Source organism: Danio aesculapii, chromosome 2 (genome assembly GCF_903798145.1).
Source record: "Danio aesculapii chromosome 2, fDanAes4.1, whole genome shotgun sequence".
In the NCBI taxonomy this organism is placed as follows: Eukaryota; Metazoa; Chordata; class Actinopteri; order Cypriniformes; family Danionidae; genus Danio; species Danio aesculapii.
This window is the reverse complement of record NC_079436.1, coordinates 32,026,772-32,049,384: the sequence shown is the minus strand read 5'-3', so window position 1 is coordinate 32,049,384 and position 22,613 is coordinate 32,026,772. Positions and strand designations below refer to the sequence as shown.

The 22,613-nt window shown below is 35.5% G+C and overlaps 1 protein-coding gene across 3 annotated transcripts in view; it reads left to right on the top strand.

Annotated features, from left to right (window-relative positions):
- slc4a2a (solute carrier family 4 member 2a) overlaps positions 1–22,613 on the top strand; it is a 76,325-nt gene that overhangs the window by 7,925 nt on the left and 45,787 nt on the right. For all 3 annotated transcript variants that reach the window (XM_056477478.1, XM_056477486.1, XM_056477470.1), the window contains exon 2: positions 7,581–7,739. In XM_056477478.1, the coding sequence (XP_056333453.1) occupies positions 7,680–7,739 (60 nt within the window). In that variant the 5' untranslated portion in view covers positions 7,581–7,679. The remainder of the gene's footprint in view (positions 1–7,580; positions 7,740–22,613) is intronic.

Genomic DNA, 22,613 nt, shown 5'->3' with positions numbered 1-22,613 from the left:
GAGGGCAGGCCTTTCAGAGGAGCTAGGAAATATGACAGTCGTTTTCATAGTAGCTAAGTAAGATAGATGAAAAAATAAAATGTGAAAAAATAACGTGATTTTTTTTTTTACAAATGAAGCATAAGCACGCATTGCATTGCATTGCATCTTATAAACTAAACTAAGCCTTAAAAATACACTCTGGACCACCCCTTTAAAACAAGCACAATGATCTGCAAATAGGTCAAGCAAAATAATCTTATTTCGAAATGAAAACAAGATTATTTTACTCACCCCATTGGCAGATTATTTTGCTTGTTTAAAGGAAAAACTCACTTGTTTTGATTTATTATTTCTAAAAACAAGACCGTATTTTAAAAGTATTTGCTTCTTGATTTAAGAATTTGTAGATATTTGGACTAGAAACAAGACAAAAACTCCATTTTTGCAGTGTGGCTTTCAATCTCAACAGATTAATGCATTTGTTATTTTCACCAGTTGCTTTTTCTTTAAAACACTCTTATTAATCTTTTAATTGAAAGCATTGTATAGTATACTGTTGGTGATAATAATGTCATTTCAGCTGTTTTAATAGTTTCCAACTTGTTTTGGAGGTCTTCTACAATATATTTACAGCATCCAGAATCTCTCTTTTTTTGAGAACCTGCTTTGCTCTGTTTGGTGAGATGGCCCAGTCTCTTGCGATCAGTGTTGAGTGCATTGAATTACTAGCTACATGTCCAGATTGCTTTTTTCTAGTAAAATAACTAGCAAGTTTACAAGAAAGTATTACCAAGAATGTTTCTTTTACAAAGAAGTAATGCCCAGGCATTGGCTAACAGCTCTTCTGTCTCTTGAGAGAAATCTGCAGAGTTGTGTGTGCTGTAAGCAAAAATATGATGGTTACTATAGTACTAGGTCAAAGGCCAGGCCAGAAATGTTGGAGTGGGTGAAATGGGGAAAATGGAGTGCATTAAATGTAACGCAACATTTACATTTACTCATTTTAGCAGACACTTTTGTCCAAAGCAACTTACAATTGAGGAGACATTCAGCGATTCAACAAGAAGAGCCAATACACACTAATTATATAAAGAAACTGTTTGTGCTCGGAGAATTAAGAGCTAGAGTTAGGAGGAAGGAGGGATTTTTTATAGAGAGAGAAGAGTGTTTCTACAGGTGGTTTGTCAAGCCCACTCACCTGTATGAGGCACACACAGAATAATGTTTTGAGGTTGTCTTGTGATAGGGTGTTGTGATGGTGGTTTGGGGTGGGGAAGTGTGGTGTCCTGGTGATTGTGGGAGAGATGAATTTTAAGTTGTCTTTTCCAAGGTTATAATAGTTTTGGATTTCTGATTAGTTTTAGTTTTTATTTCGTTTTGACATTTTGTTTTCAAATTGAGTCAGTTTTAGCTAGTTTTAGAGGGAGATTTACTAGTTTTTATTAGTTTCTATATTTTAAAATGGCTTAGTTTTAGTTCAGTTTTTATTAGTTTCAGTATTAGTTTTAGTTTTTTCTTTTTTTGTAAATGAGGATATTTGTTAGGTGCAGGATTTAGAATCATCAGAATAAGTATTGTATAATAAAAACTCAACCATACATTTTTGAAACATGTATTCAAAAGACACTTGAACACTACCATCTACCCATCCTCAAATTCAAATACAACAGCCCACAAGATAGCAGACTAAAAGTAAAATATGTGTGCAAGGCTGCTTCTGAGGTTAGACACACAGTAGTCATGGAAGTTCAGATCTTTAACGTGAACCAGATCTTTTGTGACAATCCTGGTTGTTAGGACAAAAATTGTGTAGTCAGCAATTATAATTTCAGTCAGTTAAAACATCACCATGATCTGACAAATGTCTTACAGTAAAATTTGGCAACCCAACTGAAGCATGAATCACTTATTTAAATTCCATTATGATTTTTTGTTATGAAATAAACTTCGCCAGATCCTCTAATTTAAGACCTCGGTTTACCCACGCTGCAGTTGTTCAAGTTTATTCAGTCACAGCAGGCTGTCATGTACTGTTTGTGTTCAGTTTACCATCTGCTGAATCACGCATGCACAGTATTATCAGTTCAGCGGTTCTCAAATTTGATCTAAGTGTAATGTTACTGTTCTAATAACTGAATAACAGTATATATTGGTTTATGTCGTCTCAGAGGGGGTATTAGGCATGTTAAAAAGTAAGTAGTTTGTTGATAAGAGTGCTTAATGACATGAATTGTTTCAAATGATTCAGTTCGATTTGGTGAATTAGTTCAACCAGTTCACTTAGAAGATATAGCTAAAAAGATTAATTCGTGATCATGAATACAGAAATAAAACCCATTATTGAGCACAAATGTGTTAAAATAATAATTATTTTTAAGTCTCTGTATTTAATGCTGTCACTGTGCTGCCGTCATGTCCACTCATCGTTTTGTCGTGGGAGCAACAGTGAGGAAGACTGGAGGTGAACGAGCTTGATCTGGCCAATGGCAGCAGGACTACAGACTCTGAGGTGCCATACTAGTCAAACACCTGCCAGCATAAAGTAAATAGATTTACTTCTAAAAGGGTTACAGTAAGATTATGTATTAAATACATCTACAAAGACGAAAACGAAGGAGGTTTTTGCTATTATTGTAGTTAGTTTCAGTTAGTTTTTTATGTACACAATACAGTTTTAGTTCTAGTTTTTTTAGAACTCTCATTTTTATTTTTATTTCAGTTAACGAACATTATTTTAAATTTTTGTTTTTGTTTTTCCGTTCGTTTTGGTTAACTATAACAAACTTGGTCGTTTCAATGATACTAGTGATTTAGCAATTCGTGTGGGAATGTGAAGATCATTCCACCAGCGAAGAACATTGAATGAAAAGGTTTTGGAAAGTGATTTATAGCCTCTGTGATGGTACCACAAAGGAGGTAACAATACACAGAGCACAATACTTCTAAAGCAGGGGTGTCAAACTGGAGGGCTACAGCTTTGCACAGTTTAGTTCCAACCTTGCTTCAACACACTTATCTGTAGGTTTCAAACAAGCCTGAAGGACTTAATTAGTTTGATCAGGTGTGTGTAATTAGAGTTGGAGCTAAACTGTGCAGAGCTGTGGCCCTCCAAGAGTTTGTTGCCTGTGTTCTAAAGCGTTGATTAGTTTTAGTTATGCAGTAGTGTTACTTCTGATAACATTTACTAATATATTATTGAAAAAAAAGTATTTGTTAACGTCATTGGGCATGTCTGACACTAACAATAAAAACATATTTTATAATTTAAATATGATCAGCTAATGCCTATATTTAAGATTAGTTAATGCATCACTAATAGTTAAGTAATGTGAGGCTATATAGTAAACACAACAGGATTAAGCTTTGTGTTAATCACACAGAGGATCTCATAATCAACCATCTGTCAGTTCGTATTTAACATAGAGCAATCGTCAAGGACCAAAGACATCTTTTATGCAGTTTGTTGTGGAGAATGGTATCTACTCTGTTTTTTTTCCACAAAAGGCCCATCTATTTAGCTGATAGCAAACACTGTAGCTTTTGTTGATGTGTACGGCTCAGTTGTTTCCAGCCTATAAATTGTGAAACCAGGTGTGCTATTTTCATTTGTTGATGGTCTGGTGTTATCACTTGGACTAAGTTTCAACTGCAATATTCATATTATGCTTTATAAAGAATCACCTTATTAATGTTTGTTTCACTATTATTCATTGTCCTTTCATCTTAAATCAAAATTGTGAATGGGACTAACAGACACTGCATCTGTTTAACTGTGAAAAGTTCCAGTAAATATATTTTTAACTAAATAAACTTACAGTATGATGGTATTTTTATTGTTGCTGTTACTGTCAAATATATTACATCCCATCCAATGACTAATAACTTCTCATGGGGTGGGCCACAATTAAATATAAGTGTCCCCCTGGGTCCACCTGTAGCTTCATTGCTTCATTAATATTATGTTAAAGATTGCTCTCTTTTTCAACTTTATGCAATCTAGGATGGCCAAACATTGTCTTGATCTGCGTTTTCTACTCTAATGTTCATACATGTCCTTCAGCCTGAGGCATATTCACCTCACTTTTTACTTTTGATGTCAAAGTGCTCTTGCATATGTAAAGAATGTTACTTTTTTGTATTAAAAAACAATCAGTAAGTCCAGGCCAGATGTGAAAAGGGCTTTACTTTCCATCAAAGTTACTAAGTAATGCAATGAGTTACTTTTTTAGGTAATGAAAGAACATTGTATAATGTAATCCATTACTTTTACAAATGACTATCATGCACATTTGTAACAAATCTACTGTAAATAGGTTGTGCAAAAGGTTAGTAAGGAATTACTGATTACTGACTAATTCAAACAGTTCAGAAATGATTCGTTATATTTTAGGAGACCATAAAACTGCAATTTATCGGGCAGTTTGATCTTTAAATGATTTAGAGTCAAAGTTTAAGTCTAGTTCCAGACTAAATGACACATTTGAGCTGTCTTAGCTAAAAATAACCTGCACTGAAACATCTTAAAATAAATCACCACCATTGTTTTGTCTCAAGATGCACACCAGTAATGTGTTTTTCCAAGGCATTTTCATAAAAGATGCTTAAGTATTCTAACCTAACTTAAGCCTATTCCTTGGTGGAACAGTACGGTATGGTACGGGTCTGTATGGGTCACCTCTATCAGGCTTGCATTTCCACTGCCAAAAGGGTACTAATGGGTGTGGTGTACGACAGAAAGTTTCAGTCAACGTCATTCTCCCTTGAGGAAATGTCAAAGTAAAGCTGTACGGGACATTCACATAACATATGAGAAGCACTTCTCACAAAACAGATGCTTTATACACATAAATACTAGTGTATAAATGATCATTACTAACCTTTCTATGAACATGATTTGATTATAACTGCAGATCAATGCGAAATAGCCTACTGTAACATCTGCAACTACATAAAATAAATACATGCAACATATGAACACATACAGTCTCCGATATGCTATCAATTACAGAAAAACTACACACAGCATACATTTAGTCCTTATTTGGGTTCAAAAACACGCAACATGTATCTCTGTCAGTGCAAACCTCTCATCTGCATCTTTAATCTCCACCAGCACATGTAACCTCTTGTTAGAAAGTAAGTCCGTCATTCCAAGTTCATAACAGTGCATGAGGTGATGATAATAGAGAACATTGGCAGTTTGTTTATGTTTTAGGTTAGTGAAAATCATTTGCTCCTTTGTTTTGTCAGGCTTCTCCTTAGTTTTTTTGCTTGTCACTCTCAGGTTAGTCAGTTTCTGAAAGGATCAGATGTCAGAAGCGCTTCAATGATCATGTGCACTCTATTAATATGAGCTCAAGAAGTTCGTTATATTAAATAGTTGGCGCAGGCGAGAATGCGAAACCGCTCGCGCTTTAGTCTGCCTTGTAAACAACTATGGTGCACTGCATAGATTTTGCTGTTCTCGCTTTGTGGCTGTTCATCAACACGACGACAAGGTTTGTTTGAGCTCAGGTAATGACCATGGCTCATTATTATATGTATGCATTATTAGGGTGTAATGGCACAGCTGTGTATTTATGTGGCGCTTTTTTTTGTTGTTTTCCTTCTCCTATAGCATGTGCACGAGCTAGTGACGTATCTCTGTAAACCAATAGCGTTCAGCTGTGCATCTTGCTCCACCTTTTGGTACTATTTTGTTGTGCTAGGTACCCTTCCGAAAGGGTACCCAAAAAGTGGTATGGTACGGTTCGCTTTTTGGTACCTTTTGACAGTGGAAACTGCCATAAAAGCGTACCGAACCGTACCGTACCACTCAATGAAAACCACCAAAGCCGTTTAAAGGACAGTTCACCCCCCCCCTAAAAGATTTAGTTTACTCACATTTGTGTGTTTCTAATATATTGTGTACAATATTGAAAACCAGCAGCCATTGACATTCATAGCAGTAGCATAAAACATACACTGTAAAATATTTTAACTTAAATTTACAGTAAATTACTGACTAATAATTGCATTACTTTCACAGTAAGGTACTGTATGTAAATTTACAGTAAACTACTGTGAGGTACTTCATAATATTATAAAATATTACAACAATAAACTATATAATAACAATAAAATTCTGAATACGACAAATTAGAGTGACACTAATGTAATTTACTGTGAAAAATTACAGTAACATGTTGTGAAATTCTGGGTATTTATTACAGTGTACTCAGTATATCTTCCGTCGTGTTCGACATAAGAAAAATCTCAGGTTTGGAGGAAAAAAAAAATCAAGATGAGTAAATCTTGACAGAATTTTCATATATTTTTTCTCTCTTCAATCTAAGCTCAATGCATTTCAAACCGGGTCTTACTTTTGCAAACAGCTCCATTAAACACACACAAGAGCGTATATGCTAAAATGCATGGGAGCTGCACTTTCACATTCGAAGTACAGTGTAAGTTCAAGAACGGGGCACCTTCATCAGACTGAATTTATTGCATCATTACATGGCTCTCAACCAAATCATTCCACCATTTAACACGGTACAATGATGCAAATAACTAGTGTAGCTTACAAAGTCTTTGAAGACACTTTACTGTATGTCCTAATAATAAAGGAAACTGTGCATATGAACTCCAGCCATAATAACTACTCAGCCTTGAAAAGAGCTGTTTAGGCAAGTGCATGCTTTACTAACGTCACACACACATCACTTAACCTTTCAGTTGACCATTGAGTGCTACATTGTTGGACAGAGTCAGTGTTTTAGTGTCATTCTTTTGAAGTTATTTATATACTAGTGTTGTCTTGTTTTTTAACTGCCATATGACATTTGTGATGTCTCAATATTTAATGATCGTAGAATCCTGTGAAAAATGCATGCATTATTAGTTATTATTAGTAAAACAAACTGTTTATTTATGGACGAATACTGTGACCTTTAACATACCGACACCTACACCTGTATCGATTTGAATAAGGATGTGGGTTCTAGTTTTGGTGTTTTCCATTGAGAAATGCTGCAGTTTCCTGTGTAGATGCTGCCACTGCGATATTGTATATGAGCTTTGACCTTGATGCGCAGACATATTTACAGCATGAATATCTGTCTAAGGCAGCATACAAACCTTGTTGCAGATAAAACGCAACATCGAAAAAAATCCAAGGACAGGGGAATTCCTTTCGTTCATTTCTAAACTTTAGAGCTTGTGGTTTAAGTGAGTGCTAATCATTTTGTGGTCATCATAACTGAGCGAAATGATATATAAAAACAAAAGTTGCGTCGACTTCTTGACCTCCAAAATATGTATTTACTGCTCTTCACAGAATATTTATTTTTGTTACTATTTAACTATGTTTTCTTTAGGGCTTTAAAGCAATTAATAAAGAGGCTTTAATGGCCATTATATAGTCGAGCGATCTTTTTTTATGATTGAGAACTTTCTCAGCGCTACCTTCAAGGCTGTATAAAAACAGAAGCTCAATGAGGAAGGAAATTAAGGTCACCTGTATGAAATAACCTGGTGAAATCATGTAAATTGATCTGCCTGAGAAGAACATTTAACTAAGCAGAGGTTTGCTTTTTTCTGTCTTTGTGTCACATCAGGTTATGCTGCCCGAAAGTTCCCAGTTGAGTCTGAGTAAAAGAGAAAAGGGCTAAAGCCAGTGCACTTTAAAGCATCTCCCACAAATCTGACCATAAGCAATGAGTGACCCTCAGGATGCCAATGACGCCACTTCTGCCGCAGGCTTGACCAGACATTTGGTAGGTAATCTTTAACATGTACGCGTTTTTTTGAGGGTTTTTTTAGGCTATGAAGATCATTAAGCTGGAATATGTTTTAAATGTACATCTAAGGTTAGCTTCATCCACCGCTAAACTTTAAACATTAGTGGAGTGGATGAGACATCAACCTTTTTAATGCAATATTTCTGCAGTACATTATAAATGCACAGTTTTAGGCTGGTTCAAACGGTTAAACCCCTTTTTCTTTTTTTTGTCATTGAACTTTTTTATTTTTAACTATATATACCCCACACAACATAAAATTCACAATAAAAAAATCAACATTTAGGAAAATAATGTAAACAAATTATAATATAAATAACAACAAAACAACATTCATTTATTCATTTTCTTTTCGGCTTAGTCCCTTTATTAATCCGGGGTCGCCACAGCTGAATGAACCGCCAACTTATCCAGCACATGTTTTACGCAGCGGATGCCCTTCCAGCCGGAACTCATCTCTGGGAAACATCCACACACACACTCACTCGAACTCATACACTACGGACAATTTAGCCTTCCCAATTCACCTGTACCACATGTCTTTGGACTGTGGGGGGAAACCGGAGCACCCGGAGGAAACCCACACGCACACAGGGAGAACATGCAAACTCCACACAGAGACGCCAACTGACCAAGCCGAGGCTCGAACCAGCGACCTTCTTACTGTGAGGCGACAGCACCACCTACTGCACCACTCAGTCACCAACAAAACAACAATTATAACATAAATATTTATGAAAAATAATACAACAGATAGCCAAAATGGCAACTCTTTAATTCTTCTCTTACATGCTTTCTAAATACTTTAAAAAGCTACCCCATTTCTGATTGAAAGTATGGGTGGAGTCCTGAAGTCTTGCCAACATACGTTCATACGATGCAATAGAAGCATCAGCTCAATCCAATCTTTAAAAGAGGGAGTATCTGAGTTCTTCCAATTTCGCAGCACCAATCTCACAGCCATAATACATCCTGCAACGACTAGCCCAGCCTGTGCTTTAGATATCCCCTTCTGTAAAGTGGATGTATCACCACGAAGACAATCTTTTGGTGAATAAGGTAAAGGTTTGTCCCAGCCATTTCTCAAGGTTTTGAATAACTTGTCCAGAATGGAGCCACCAAATGACAGTTCCACATTGAAGGACCCTACTTCCACTTCATTAATCCAAGCCTATGAAGTCTTACTGGGGTCCAGTAATATCGATTAATTATCTTGTAATATATGAGTTTATTTCTAGCATCTCTCACAGGACTCCCTATACCAGAAACTACTGCCTCTCATTCTCCCTCTTCAAATTCCACCTCCAAGTCTTTCTCCCAAACAATTCTTAAATCATCACCTTTTCCATGCATGTCGTTTGCAGCAGTCTTATACACAAAATGACTTTGAAATATTTAGAAACCCTAATAAAACACTTTCTTCTGCTCCTGCCTTATATCCCACAGATCTTATACTATGCAGTTGTATATATTTCCAGAAATCCTCTTTATCTAACAATTTGAACTTGTTTTTCAACTCCTGAAATGAATACAGTGCCCCCGTCCATATAAATCCATTGTTAACAGGCCTTTTTTACACCAATCCTTCCAATACACTATTTTCTTCCCTATCCTAATAGCAGGGTTATTCTGTAAACATCTTTTTCTAAGGCTTTTTGAAACAACCAGATTTTAAGAGGATTTTTCATTCATGGCTGCATTTGTTTTGACTCCATAGAAGTCATTCGATTTATATGAATCTGGCTTTACTGGTTTGGTTAAAGAACAGATTCATATTTATTTGTAGACTGGACTACATTGGTTGTGTTGTATGTTTCTGATTGTTTAAAAGGACCAACATATAGGATTCATTTGATTCATGTATCTGGTTATTCTTTTCAAATCATTAATAGTAATGCACTTGTTGCAGTTTTATTATGTATTTATCTATATTTGGTTTGGGAAAGTTTGGCTTTAGGCCTGCTTAGAAACTGCACCTGTTGAAAGGTCCCATCATTCAATCTGTTTATGTACTTATGTAAACGTCTGGAAATATCAATGTATTTAGTTTTGTACAAATTTCAGTAATATTATTGAATAATATGCAGATGTTTAGAAGATTTATGTACAAATACAATATGTAAAGTAATTTTTTCTTGGTATTTTAGTGGGTCACTCTTCATTTTGATGGTCTGTTTGTTGAATTTAAGTGACATTGCATCTACATGCCAACTAATTCTCATTAGTAGACTGTTAGGTTTGGGTTAGGGTTGGGGTTTGGGTTAGTGTAAGTTGACATGTACTTGTTTCTTGTAGTCAGTTAAATGTCTGTTGAAGGAGCAGTATCAACTGATATTAAGCAGACAGTCTACTAATACTCAAATGGATCATCAAAATAAAGTGTTACATTTTAGTGTATGTATTATATGAGAGAACTGCTGTAGCTTTCTTTACCAAACAAGCGCTTCTAATTGGATTTGCGTTATAAATCTTAAATGTCAAGGAGTTTGTACTATTATTATTATTATTATTATTATTATTATTATTATTATTATTATTATTATTATTATGTTAGGTGTTAAGATCATAAACTCTCAAAAAACAATTTACATTAATCCACACTTTTTTCCTTTTATTTTACACACAGTTCTGAATTGAAATAGCATAAAACATTAGCAGATACAGTCTGGCCCTGCATAAGGTCATTTGGTTTAGTAATCAGGCTAAACTTGTCACTAAAAAGTTTTTAACTCATTAAATAGAACAGACTACTATATAACTCAACAGAAAGTAATTTCATGGTTGGAACATTTTGTTTTTATGTTCAAATTTTTATTGGGTAAAAACAAACACTATTTCAGTACAAATTGTTAAATATCGTTATCTTTGTTGTTGTTGTTTTTTTACAAGAGAAGAAAAAAATAATACAAAAAGAGAAAAAAACTAAAATAATAATAATAAGGGGAAATAAAAAAAATGCAAACAAGAGTAGTAACAGTGTACAGAAAATTACATCAAACTGAATGCTGTTGTTCAACAATCACAATCAAATGTCCAGATACATTGTCAATGTTAAATGTAAATATTTACAATTAAACTGTATAAGATAATAATAGTTAAAAACAAACAAAAACTAAATTACTATGTGAAATAAATAAATTAAAAAGGAAGGAGAGTCCATCTATTAAATGGAAGGCAAGATGTTAAGAGAGTTAAAGTAAGTTATTAAACATTGCCAATTTTTAAAGTAATTAGTTTTCCCAGAGCATCTGACCTTTTCTAACTTTAGAAGATCCACAAGCCATTAGGAGGTAGCTGGAGGCTTATTTGATTTCCAGTGAAGTAGAATACGACGCCTAACTAATAATGAGGTAAAGGCCAAAATATCAAGTTGTTTAGAATTAAAGTGGGACCAAATCTTTGGAACTAAAAATGGCAACACCAAGGGACGGGTCTATATTTACCTGCAACGCCTTATACATAATTGTAAAATAATTAATTCAGTAATTCTGTAACATAAGGCACATAAAGAACATACAGTGCATCTGGAAAGTATTCATAGCGCTTCACCTTTTCCACATTTTTTATTCCAAATAATTATTTTATGCCTTATTCCAAAATGGATTAAATTAATTTATTTCCTCAAAATTCTACCCACAATACCCCAAAATGACAATGTGAAAAAAGAGTTTTTGAAATTGTTGCAAATTTATTAAAAATAAAAAACCTGAAAAAGTCACATGTACATAAGTATTCACAGCCTTTGCTCAATACTTTGTTGAAGCACATTTGGCAGCGATTACAGCCTCAAGTCGTTTTGTTTTCTGCATTAGATTTTACACCATACGACAATAAAAGTAAAGTTAAAATATAGTTATTCAGGAATTTTATTCTAATTTTTGAGGTGGTTTTGTGCATTTTAACGACAAAATAAAAAAACTAAATAAAAAAATGCCTAAAAAGGTGGCAGTAACCATTGAATTGTATTACACTGATTAGCCTTGATTTGAATCAACAAGAGTTTCTGCTAAAAATCTTATTAGATGTACTATTGAAGATCTTGGATGACCTGATGAAAAGATATTAAGTAATTGAATAATAAACAGATGTTTAGAAGATTTATGTACAAATACAATATGTAAAGTAATTCTTTCTTAGTATTTTAGTGGGTCACACTTTATTTTGATGATCTGTTTGTTGAATTTAAGTTACATTGCATCAACATGCCAACTAATTCTCATTTGAACACCATCAAAATAAAGTGTTACCTTTTAGTGTATTATAAGAGAGAACTATTGTAGCTTTCTTTACCAAACAAGGGCTTCTTATTGGATTTGCGTTATAAATCTTAAATGTTAAGAAGTTTGAATTATTATTATTATTATTATTATTATTATTATTATTATTATTATTATTATTATTATTATTATTATTATTATTATTATTATTATCATCTTGGGTGACCTGATGTAAAGTAATTTAACAAAACATTATATTTTAGTTGTACCATCGCTTAAAGTTTTCTGAAAGTGCTAGATCACTGTGTTTTTTCCTCTCCAATATTATGTTTTCATTGGCACCAAGTAACTCTATGGCACAAATAGCTGGCAGAGTGTTAAGCTTTGCTTTGTTTATCAGCGGTGGGTGATTTATTCTGCAGGTTCATGAGTAAGTACCTGTGCTTTTGATTTGTGAGACACCGGCAGTCGTCAAATCACTTGTAGGAACAATTGCTGCTGATCCTCCAGAGCTCTGATTCACTACAATACAATTTAAGCACAATTTGTGTAGCCATGGGGACAGAGTCTCCTAATGTGCAATACCCAGAAACCAATTTACATCTGAGAAACATGCTGTGCCAGTGTATAGAAGGCATGCTCTGAAGATTGTGTCTGGGTTTTTAAATATGTCTCTGGGAAACTGTAGTCTTTCAATTAGTCCTCATCTGGGTATTATTCTGCTTTTAAAGAGCCATGCATGACACTTGCTCATCTCAGACTCGAGTCAAACCTACTGCTATAAACAAATCCCTTTCTGTTTAAAAAAGTCTTTTTATTTATGATTTTGCAGTGTAAATAATAATTATGTTACTTAATCATTTACATAGTGGGTCTTGGATTGTTAACTATATATGGAACCAGACTGTTGTTAGAACTTTAATTGGCTTCTATCTTGAACCGTGTGTTAAAATACAGAGAAACAAATGTTGCAAATAACATGCAGTGAATAAAATATCAGTTAATTAACAGATGCTTGTTGGTCGTGATTTATCAGGTGTTTTCTGGTTATCATGCTTTCTAATTGCATTATGGGTATTAAAAAAGGCAGCAACACCAAAGCCGTAAAAATGCCAATTTATTAAATTATAAAGGCTAATACAAGGCATGTAATGTTTCGAGAACACCGGCTCTTCGTCAGACAGTGTTCATCACAGTATATTGCTCTCTTTTTTATATACACTTCCGAATCACATGACGTCACACGATAGGTGCGTTTGACCACGCTGTGCTGTGCAGATCGATCGAAATCTGTCTTAAAGCGTGCACGCCAGCTAGAAATTTTGTCCGGCTTGACTGTCACATGTGGCATCAAAGTACCGCGACAGCGCTCCGAGATCAGACGATCGATTCAGCCGATGCAGCATCTGATGAGCGACTGCAGGAGCTGCGATGATGACACCAATATTACGCGATTGGCAACAACCACGTGTGTTTCGGGTTTATTATTGGACACATTTTTGCCATCCCTATCTTGTACACATGCTCATTAAAAGACTACAAATATTTTACTGCAGCAATCATCTCTTTTGTTTAAATAAGTTGTTTATAAAGGTTAGATTGTTTGCATAGGTTTATGTTCGACCATTTTCATACAGACCATTTCATGTTGGCCAGTTTATCTCCATAAAACTCTTTTATTTCCTGAAGCAAATGTTTTGTAGAGGGTGAAATTTCATTGGCTGAACCAAATCTAGGCATGTAAATAGGTGATTGTATTGTATATCTTGTTTTAAAATCAAATTACTTTTTCAGAGAAGTAATGCCTTTTTAAAATAAAAATATATCTGTATATATTGCCCCAGTAAATGCATCTTGTTTACGGATGTTTTTATCAACTTGTCCAAGTTTTAGTTCATTGTGATGAAAACGCCCTTGGATATATTTAGGAGTGATATCAGTTCATCATAAGATTTCGTATGTAAAATGTAAAATGTCACTGGAAATAAATATCACTTTAAAGTGGGTGGAACAGAACATCCTGAAATGTAACGGTAATACTTGATTACTCGATGGCGTTTAAAGGTTATGGAGAATATCTGGGGTTTTTCTTTTTTGTGGTGAGATGAAAGAGATAAACAAAAGTCACCAGCGGATTTTCAGTGAAGGCACTTTCTTTCTGGTAAAACGATCGTATAATTGTGCAGAATTGCTGCTCATTCACATTGTTCTCCATGTTAAACCAGCATTCAGATCTCACAGGGACAATGACGCTTCTGTGGGAAAATGTAAGTCAATATGGAGCGAGAAAAAAGTGAAGTGACAGGAGAATCAGAGGAGCAGTTTGAAATGGAAAACACTGTACATTCAGTGTTCAGGAACACAGAACTTTATTCAGTCATATTGGAAATATTGGAGACAGATGGGTTTGAGGACGTGGAATGTGTGTGTGTGTTTACAGGGGTTTTATGCACCTGCGGGCACCAGAAGCACAATCTTGACTTATTGTTCTTGGCAAAAGAAGAAAAATATGTCACAACAAGATTCCAGTGACTTGCAATATCTCTGTAACAAAAACAAAAGCAAAGCATACTGCAACAACAATTACAAATCAAACATCAATTACAAAACAGCCAATCAGAAAAGTTGTTTGCATTGCATTGTACAGTATGTGTAAAATTGGTTAAGGATAGGGGATAGTACATTATTTTTATCCAGTTTATGTAAAGATTATGATCGGAGTGCATAGTTTGTAGAAAAGTTCCCACTGTTTGCATCGTCTTAAGGTTTCTTAAATGTGAAACTTTGGTAAAACCTCATATATAAGCACATAACTTGTATTTTCATACAACTTTATGCACTTGCCATATGAATGTTCACAATCAGAGTCTCCGAATTTGCGTTTTATATTTTTTTTGTGAAAAATTGTTTTATTATTTCAGTTTTTGTTTAATATAGAAAGGATACAGCATATGACTATATTGTAAAACAACCCAGAATCCCCACCCCCACCCAGATTGACTTGTTCAATAATAACAGAAGTTAAAAGATTGCTGTAAAAAGCAAGAATAATGTTAAACCAAATAAAGAGTAGAAGATATAAAAGTACAAATAAATAACTATTACATCATGAGATACATAAAGTACATATAAACAGAAACGGTGTACATTAGAAGGTAGAAACAAAAGATTTGACAACATCAGAATGCTATAATCCAGGACTTAACAGTTTATTTTGTGTTTGATAATTGATATTAGGGAGGTCTAGGTTAAGCAGATCTTTATCACAGAATTTAGTCATGGTTAAGATAAGACCTCTATATTGAGATGTATATTATTATAGCTTATTGCTATTTGCAATTGAAAAAAAAATGGATGAAACAGAGTATTTAACACTGATTGTATAAAATAAGTTAATAAAAATGTATTTTAAAAAGTTTGAAAGCAGGAAATAACCATAGATATTAGTATAGTAATTTTGCTGTTGCTATAAAATAATAACGATCATGATTACTATATGAATAAAAATTACCTAGACTGAAAATTTATTTACTTATTTATGATTTGAGTAATTGTTATAAATAATTAATAAATGTTAATAATAAAAATGACATGCATGTGATTTTATTAGCCTAACAAACCAACTCAGTTCAAATTCAAATTCGGTTGTATTAAGAAAACTCCTTTTGTATTCTAAAATATTACACAAAAATGACTTGTTGGTAGAATATCACTGGATGAACTAAATGTAAACATTTCTATGAGTATTTTACCAACAATATTTATGATTTTTGCTTAAAATTAATTTTTGAAAGTTGCAATAAACTGAACTGCACGTGGACCTAATGTTGCATACTGCTTTTATATTTACATTACAGGCTGTTTAAAGTGTTCTCAGAGCAATTAAATACATCTAAACTGTATGCCTATGTCACATTGTCTTAAGGAACTGGTAGTTCTGTAAATAGAAGTGTTTAAATCGGAATCGGAATCGGAATCGGTTTTATTGCCAAGTGTGCTTCACACACACAAGGAATTTGTTTTGGCTACAGAAGCTTCCAGTGTACATAAAGTGACAAGTGACAACACAAAATAATCTGAAAAAATAAAATAATAATAATAAAAAATGATAAACATTAAACAGATGCGGTTAGTGAAGAAACCTGGATGTTGAGTTGTATGTACAGATTGTTATAAATATACAGGTTATAAGGTGCTGTGTACAAGTGCGAATGTAGACAGTATTGCATTGTATATTGATATAAGGTGCTGTGTACAAGTGCGTATGAGAAAGTATTGCACATATTTATTGCACAGTAGGGGAATATTTAACTGTTCATAAGGTAGACAGCCTGAGGAAAGAAACTTTTCCTGTGTCTGGCTGTTTTTGTGCTCGGTGCTCTGAAGCGCCGACCAGACGGTAACAGTTCGAACAGGTAGTGTGCTGGGTGTGAGGCGTCCAGAGTGATTTTGCGAGCCCTTTTACTCACTCTGGAAGAGTACAGTTCTTGAAGTGTAGGAAGGGTAGTGCCAGTGATTCGTTCAGCAGTCCGGACTATTCGCTGTAGTCTACGGAGGTCAGTTTTGGCAGCTGAGCCGAACCAGACGGTGATTGAAGTGCAGAGGATGGATTGGATGACAGCTGAGTAGAACTGTACGAGCAGCTCCTGTGGCAGGTTGAACTTCCTCAGCTGACGAAGGAAGTACAGTCTCTGCTGGGCTTTCTTCACAATAGAGTCTATATGAGTGTCCCACTTCAGATCCTGAGAGATGGTGGTGCCCAGGAACCTGAATGACTCTACTGCAGCCACAGTGCTGTTCATGATGGTGAGTGGGGGGAGTGCAGGGGGGTTTCTCCTGAAGTCCACTATCATCTCCACTGTTTTGAGCGTGTTCAGCTCCAGGTTGTTGTATCTGCACCATAACGCCAGCCGCTCCACCTCCTGTCTGTATGCAGACTCGTCACTGTTCTGGATGAGGCCGATAACAGTAGTGTCGTCTGCAAACTTAATGAGTTTGATGGAGGGGTCTTTTGCAGTGCAGTCGTTGGTGTACAAGGAGAAGAGCAGTGGAGAAAGAACACATCCCTGGGGGGCACCAGTGCTGATGGTGCGGCTGTCGGATGTTATTTTGCCCATTCTGACTAGCTGCTGTCTATCTGTCAGAAAGCTGGTGATCCATTGACAGACAGAGCTAGGAACAGAGAGCTGGGCCAGTTTGTACTCAAGCAGTGATAGGACGATGGTGTTAAAGGCAGAACTGAAGCCCACAAACAGAATCCTTGCGTAGTTCCCTGGTTTGTCCAGATGTTGTAGGGTATAATGCAGTCCCATGTTGACTGCATCATCCACAGACCGGTTTGCTCTATAGGCGAACTGCAGGGGGTCCAGCAGGGGTCCAGTGATGTCCTTCAGATATGCTAGCACCAGTCTTTCGAATGACTTCATGGCCACAGATGTTAAGGCCACAGGTCTGTAGTCATTGAGTCCTGTGATCTTTGGCTTCTTTGGGATTGGGATAATGGTGGAGCGCTTAAAGCAGGATGGAACTTTGCGCTGTTCCAGTGATCTATTGAAGATATGGGAGAAAATGGGAGCCAGCTGGTCAGCGCAGGTTCTCAGACAGGCTGGTGAGACACCATCTGGCCCTGGTGCTTTCCTTCTCTTCTGTTTACTGAAGATCTGACGCACATTTTCCTCACTGATCTGAAGAGCAGGGGGGGAGAGGAAGATGGCTGGAGGTGTTGATGGCTGTGTAGGGCGATGGTCCGGGCTGTGTTGATGTGGTGTTGATGGCTGTGTAGGGAGATGGTCCGGGCTGTGTTGATGTGGTATTGTTGTTGTTGTTGTGGCAATTATGTGTTGTTGTTGTTGTGGCAAATTCTTGTTCCTCCTTCTTCTGTGAGGTTTAGGTGTTGGAGGAGGGGTTAGGATTAGAGGTGAGGTTTTGGATTAGGCCATCAGTAGTGACTTCAACAAGGAGGTAATTATGCACCAGCTCACTGAATTTGCTACCTGAATTCTTAATCCTAACCCTACCCCACACCTAATCCTAACCCACATATTGGCAAATGTGGGGATGTGTTTTTTATGAATACACCAGTAAGCCAGAGCATGGGCTCCTGAAGTTCCACACTGTCCTGAAAAAAGGGAATAAGCTCATTTGCATCTAAAGTCCCAATCACAAAATGACTTATTTTGGCTCATACCCCAAGGTGCCATTTACATGAGTGCATTTTTGTTTTAAATTAAAATGCTCCTCTTCCAGACTGGGCTTTTTTATTATGTTTCAGAAAAACAATTTCTGTCCATACTATACAGCCTAAAACACATGGGACATCACCATTGGGCGCGTGCATATTTTGCTGGCACCCATACTTGCAGTCTATCACTTGGGTAATGATCCCATGAGAGGGGCTTGAGTACTGCAGTATACTTTAGTTTTTGCTTCCGTAAATGATGGTGTATTGTAGTATAATATCCTCTATATTTGTAGAATACTAAAGTGCTGGGTTGTTTATATTACGGTAGTTGTTGTGTTACCATAGCAACTATTGACCTTATTCTTCAATTACGATTGGGTGCAGCCATTGTAATCTTTTACAATTTTTTGGGCTCCTTCGGTCACATTCAATACATTTAGCTTTCAAAGCTGTTAAATTGTTTGTGTTTCAAAATATCCTTTTTTAAATGTCCACTATAGTGACACCAGGACCATCTTAATGTAATTAATGACTGCATGTTGTTGGAGGCAGAACTGAAGCAGAGAGGATTCTTCATAAGATAGTTTAGGGAGACTCTGACTTAGAGTCTGACAATCAGAAAATTAGAGAATTAGAGACAATTAGAGAATGACAATCAGTTTTGAATTGCTTTTATGTTGAGTTTGTTTTGGATTAACATCACTTCTTTTTTTTTTTTTTGAGTTCAGCTCTCTTTCAGCCTAAACTGTTCCAGGAGTTTCAATACAAAAGAAAAAAAATGGCTTTTGTTTTGTTTTTGTTACATTCATATTGGATTAATATCCCTTTACAGCCATATCCTGAACAGTTTTGTTGTCTGAGTGGCGGTCATTTTAAACTAAAATGGTCCTGTGGTCCACTACAGTGGACATGCTGTAAAATTCCAAATAAAAACAAAACGTAAAAACTCTAAATTGTAGATTTTTTTTAACCCAAATGATGTAGGAAATCGCACAAAAAAGTGAGGATATTGAAATCCTATGCCTGCTTAACAATACGGTTTAAAAATACTGTCATGTGGGTCCAGAAAACAAGTCAGAGTTGTGGATACCTGCACCTCCATTTCTTTAAAAGTGTGTATTTCAGTCCATCCATACAGAAACTGGACATCAGCATTACCAAAAGCATTACTTTTTTACTTTTACTTTTATGTTTTAGAATTGCAATTTTAAAAGAGGGTCTAGAGATGCTGGAGCAGTGTGGATAACCACAAAAACATATGTGTTTTAAAAGGAAACTGCATTAGTTTTAAGCAGTATTTTACATTTACATTTAGTCATTTAGCAGACGCTTTTATCCAAAGCGACTTACAAATGAGGACAAGGAAGCAATTTACACAACTATAAGAGCAACAGTGAACAAGTGCTATAGACAAGTTTCAGGTGTGCTATAGACAAGTTTTAAAAAGCTATAAATGGACCTTTGTTCCATTTTGAGCTGAAACCTCAGATACACTTACATGTAAAAAGTGTTAAAAGTGGTTCCCTTTAACTGAGGGGTACTTATGTAGTATGTGCTTTATATAAGCTACATAAATACACAGTCTAAACTGTTGGTCATTTGGTCACTATCAAATGTTGTGTTTTCTCAGTATTTGCTGTACTTGTGTCTTAACAAACTCAACCAGCAATGCTGTTTTAGCTCTATTAGTAAACAATAGCTTTGTTTGGGCCTCTCTAACCTGACATTAGTGATGGTCTGCTTGAGTATCTGTAGGAGTCAGCAGCACTCTCTCTCTGTGCCGCAGGTGGGATGAGCTTCAGGATGTGTATTAAACGTGTGTGTGTTGTGCTAGAAGCTGGTGTCTGTGGGCATGTTAGTTTTACCCCGAGAGGGCCCTCTGTCAAAACACAGAGTTAAATAGAGCACAAGACCACAAGCTTCAGTTTATCCTCAGGAAAGCATACCACAGACAGCAGGGGAGAAGATGTGGAATGAGAGTGTAAAAGACGACTTCCGTAAATACAGTATATACAGAGGTTATTTATTTACTGTGGAGAAAGTGTTATACATGGGAAATCGGTGGTAGTTAATTGTATGGCACATCGAGGACACAAAGTGATCTGAAATATCTTTTTTAGTTACGTGTTTATGTTGGTTTGTTAGATGAGACGTAACATTAACGCAACATAAGCTTCTACTGGTGCTGGGTGAAAATATGAGAAATCATTACATAAAATAACAATTTATTAATCAATGAATATATGAATTTGGAATGTAATTTAAATGACCAAATCAAACAAAAAACAGGAGTGTTGCCAAAACAAAGAGATAAATATAACAAAACAATTTAACTAAACCCTAACCAATTAAACTAACTAACCAAAGAAAAATGTAGAAACAAAACCATAATCTTCAGCGTATGCGACGCTTAACTGAACTACTTAACTATTCAAAACATAATTATAGGTTTGGCAACTCCTCAATAAGCTAACTAAAACAAAATATTATTTTACTCAGAATTTCTCATGAAGTACACACTGGCCCCGTTTACACTGCCAGTTAAATGTGACCCAATTCCGATTTTTGCTCATATGTGACACAGATGGGATCTGTTCTATGACTGTAAACACGAAAAAAACGCATGCATTCGGATATTCAGAGATCGGTTTCAGGTCTCCTTCATATGTGGAAATAAATCAGATATAAATGACAGATGTGACAATGTGACTATCATATAAACAGGCAAATCGGATTTATTGAGGTGTTCTGTTTCGACAGCATTAAACTTGCAACAATGTGGTACTTCTACGTGGTTTAATGATGTAGAAAGAAGAGTGTGTGTGGAGACCCAGACGGGGTAAACAACAACAACAGAGGAAACATGGAGGAGGAAAGTGGTCAGTCGCCACAATATGATCCCACCAGACCTGAGATCTCTCTCGTACCCACAAATTCCTCTGAATGGTGGAGTACACCATATATAAGCAAGCTGCAATGACGGTCAATGCCTCCTCTGCCTCAAAATCATTTTAAAGTTGGGCGAACTTCACATATTTTGCAGAGCTAAAAGCAAGACAATTTCTTCCATCGTGACTAGTGTGGCACAGATGCTAGAACCTGCCTTTACACATGTGCGACATCGTAAATTGTATGGCAAGTGTAAACACATGAATCGGATATGTGTCACAATTAAAAGAACGTGCAAACGGACAGGCAAAATAATCTGAAATAGGCAACAAATCGGAATTGGGCATCAAGACCTGACAGTGTAAATTGGGCCACTGTTAGCAATTAGCAAAACAAAAGCTTGTCTGATAATTTAATTCTCATAAAGATCGTTCAACTTTCTAATAGTTGGGTAATTGAGCTGCAAAAATGTATCTAAACAATAAAGCACTTCAACGAGAGACAACCTAAACTACAACAAAAATAATATGAACACAAATGAACAGGCTTGTTGACACAAGTAAGGTTTTAAGAAATATGCCAAAATTAAGTAGGTTTTCCTTAAAGCAACCAACATAATCTGCCAATAGAGTAAGCAAAATAATCTTGTTTTTTTCTTTTGACATAAGATTATTTCACGTAACCTTATTGGGAGGTTATTTTGCTTGCTTTAAGGAAAAACTCACTTAATTTTGCCATATTTCTGAAAACAAGACTACATGTTTTGCTCGTCTAGAAAATGTGTCTCGATTTAAGAATTGTTTGATATTTGAACTATTAACAAGAGAAATAATCTAAGTAAGAAAAGCAGTGCTGTAAGTGTCATGTGACTAATTATTCAGCTGATGTAGGAAAATAAGAAACTGTCAAATTAGAGCTGCATGATATTGGAAGAAAATTGCATTGCAATAGTTGTTTTTTCTGCGATTATATATTGTGATATGAGTAATTTGAATTACAATTTGAATCTACTTGGAAAAAATTCCTAATTTTACATTGATTGGAATGATTTGGTAAGGGGGCATCTGCATAAAATGCACAAAATTATAAAAGGATATATACAAATAAATTATAGCACAGATGAAAATAAAATAAATAGCGCTTTATAGTTTTCGGTGGAGTCTAACACTATTGACATACAGAAATTTAATAATCAAATGTAAAATAACATGGTATAGTCTTTATCGTATACATAATTAAACAATTAATCTTTGTTAAAATGGCAAACTTGGATAATTTCTTGTGACCAGATGGTTTAATTCCACTTGAAATCCACTACAATGTGACTACTGCAGATTCCCACATTGCAATATTGATGCTAAAAGATATAATGTGCAGCCCTTTGTCAAATGTAAAAGTGCATTTTATTCTTCTGGAAGAAAGAAAACTAGTGAAATACTGCTGCTTATCATTTACAAAATCAGAAAGCACAGTGCAATGGCGAAATGGGCTTTTTGGAGCAAGCTAGCATATTTACAGACAGTGGAGACTGGAGACCTTATTTAAGATGCTTTGATATTTATT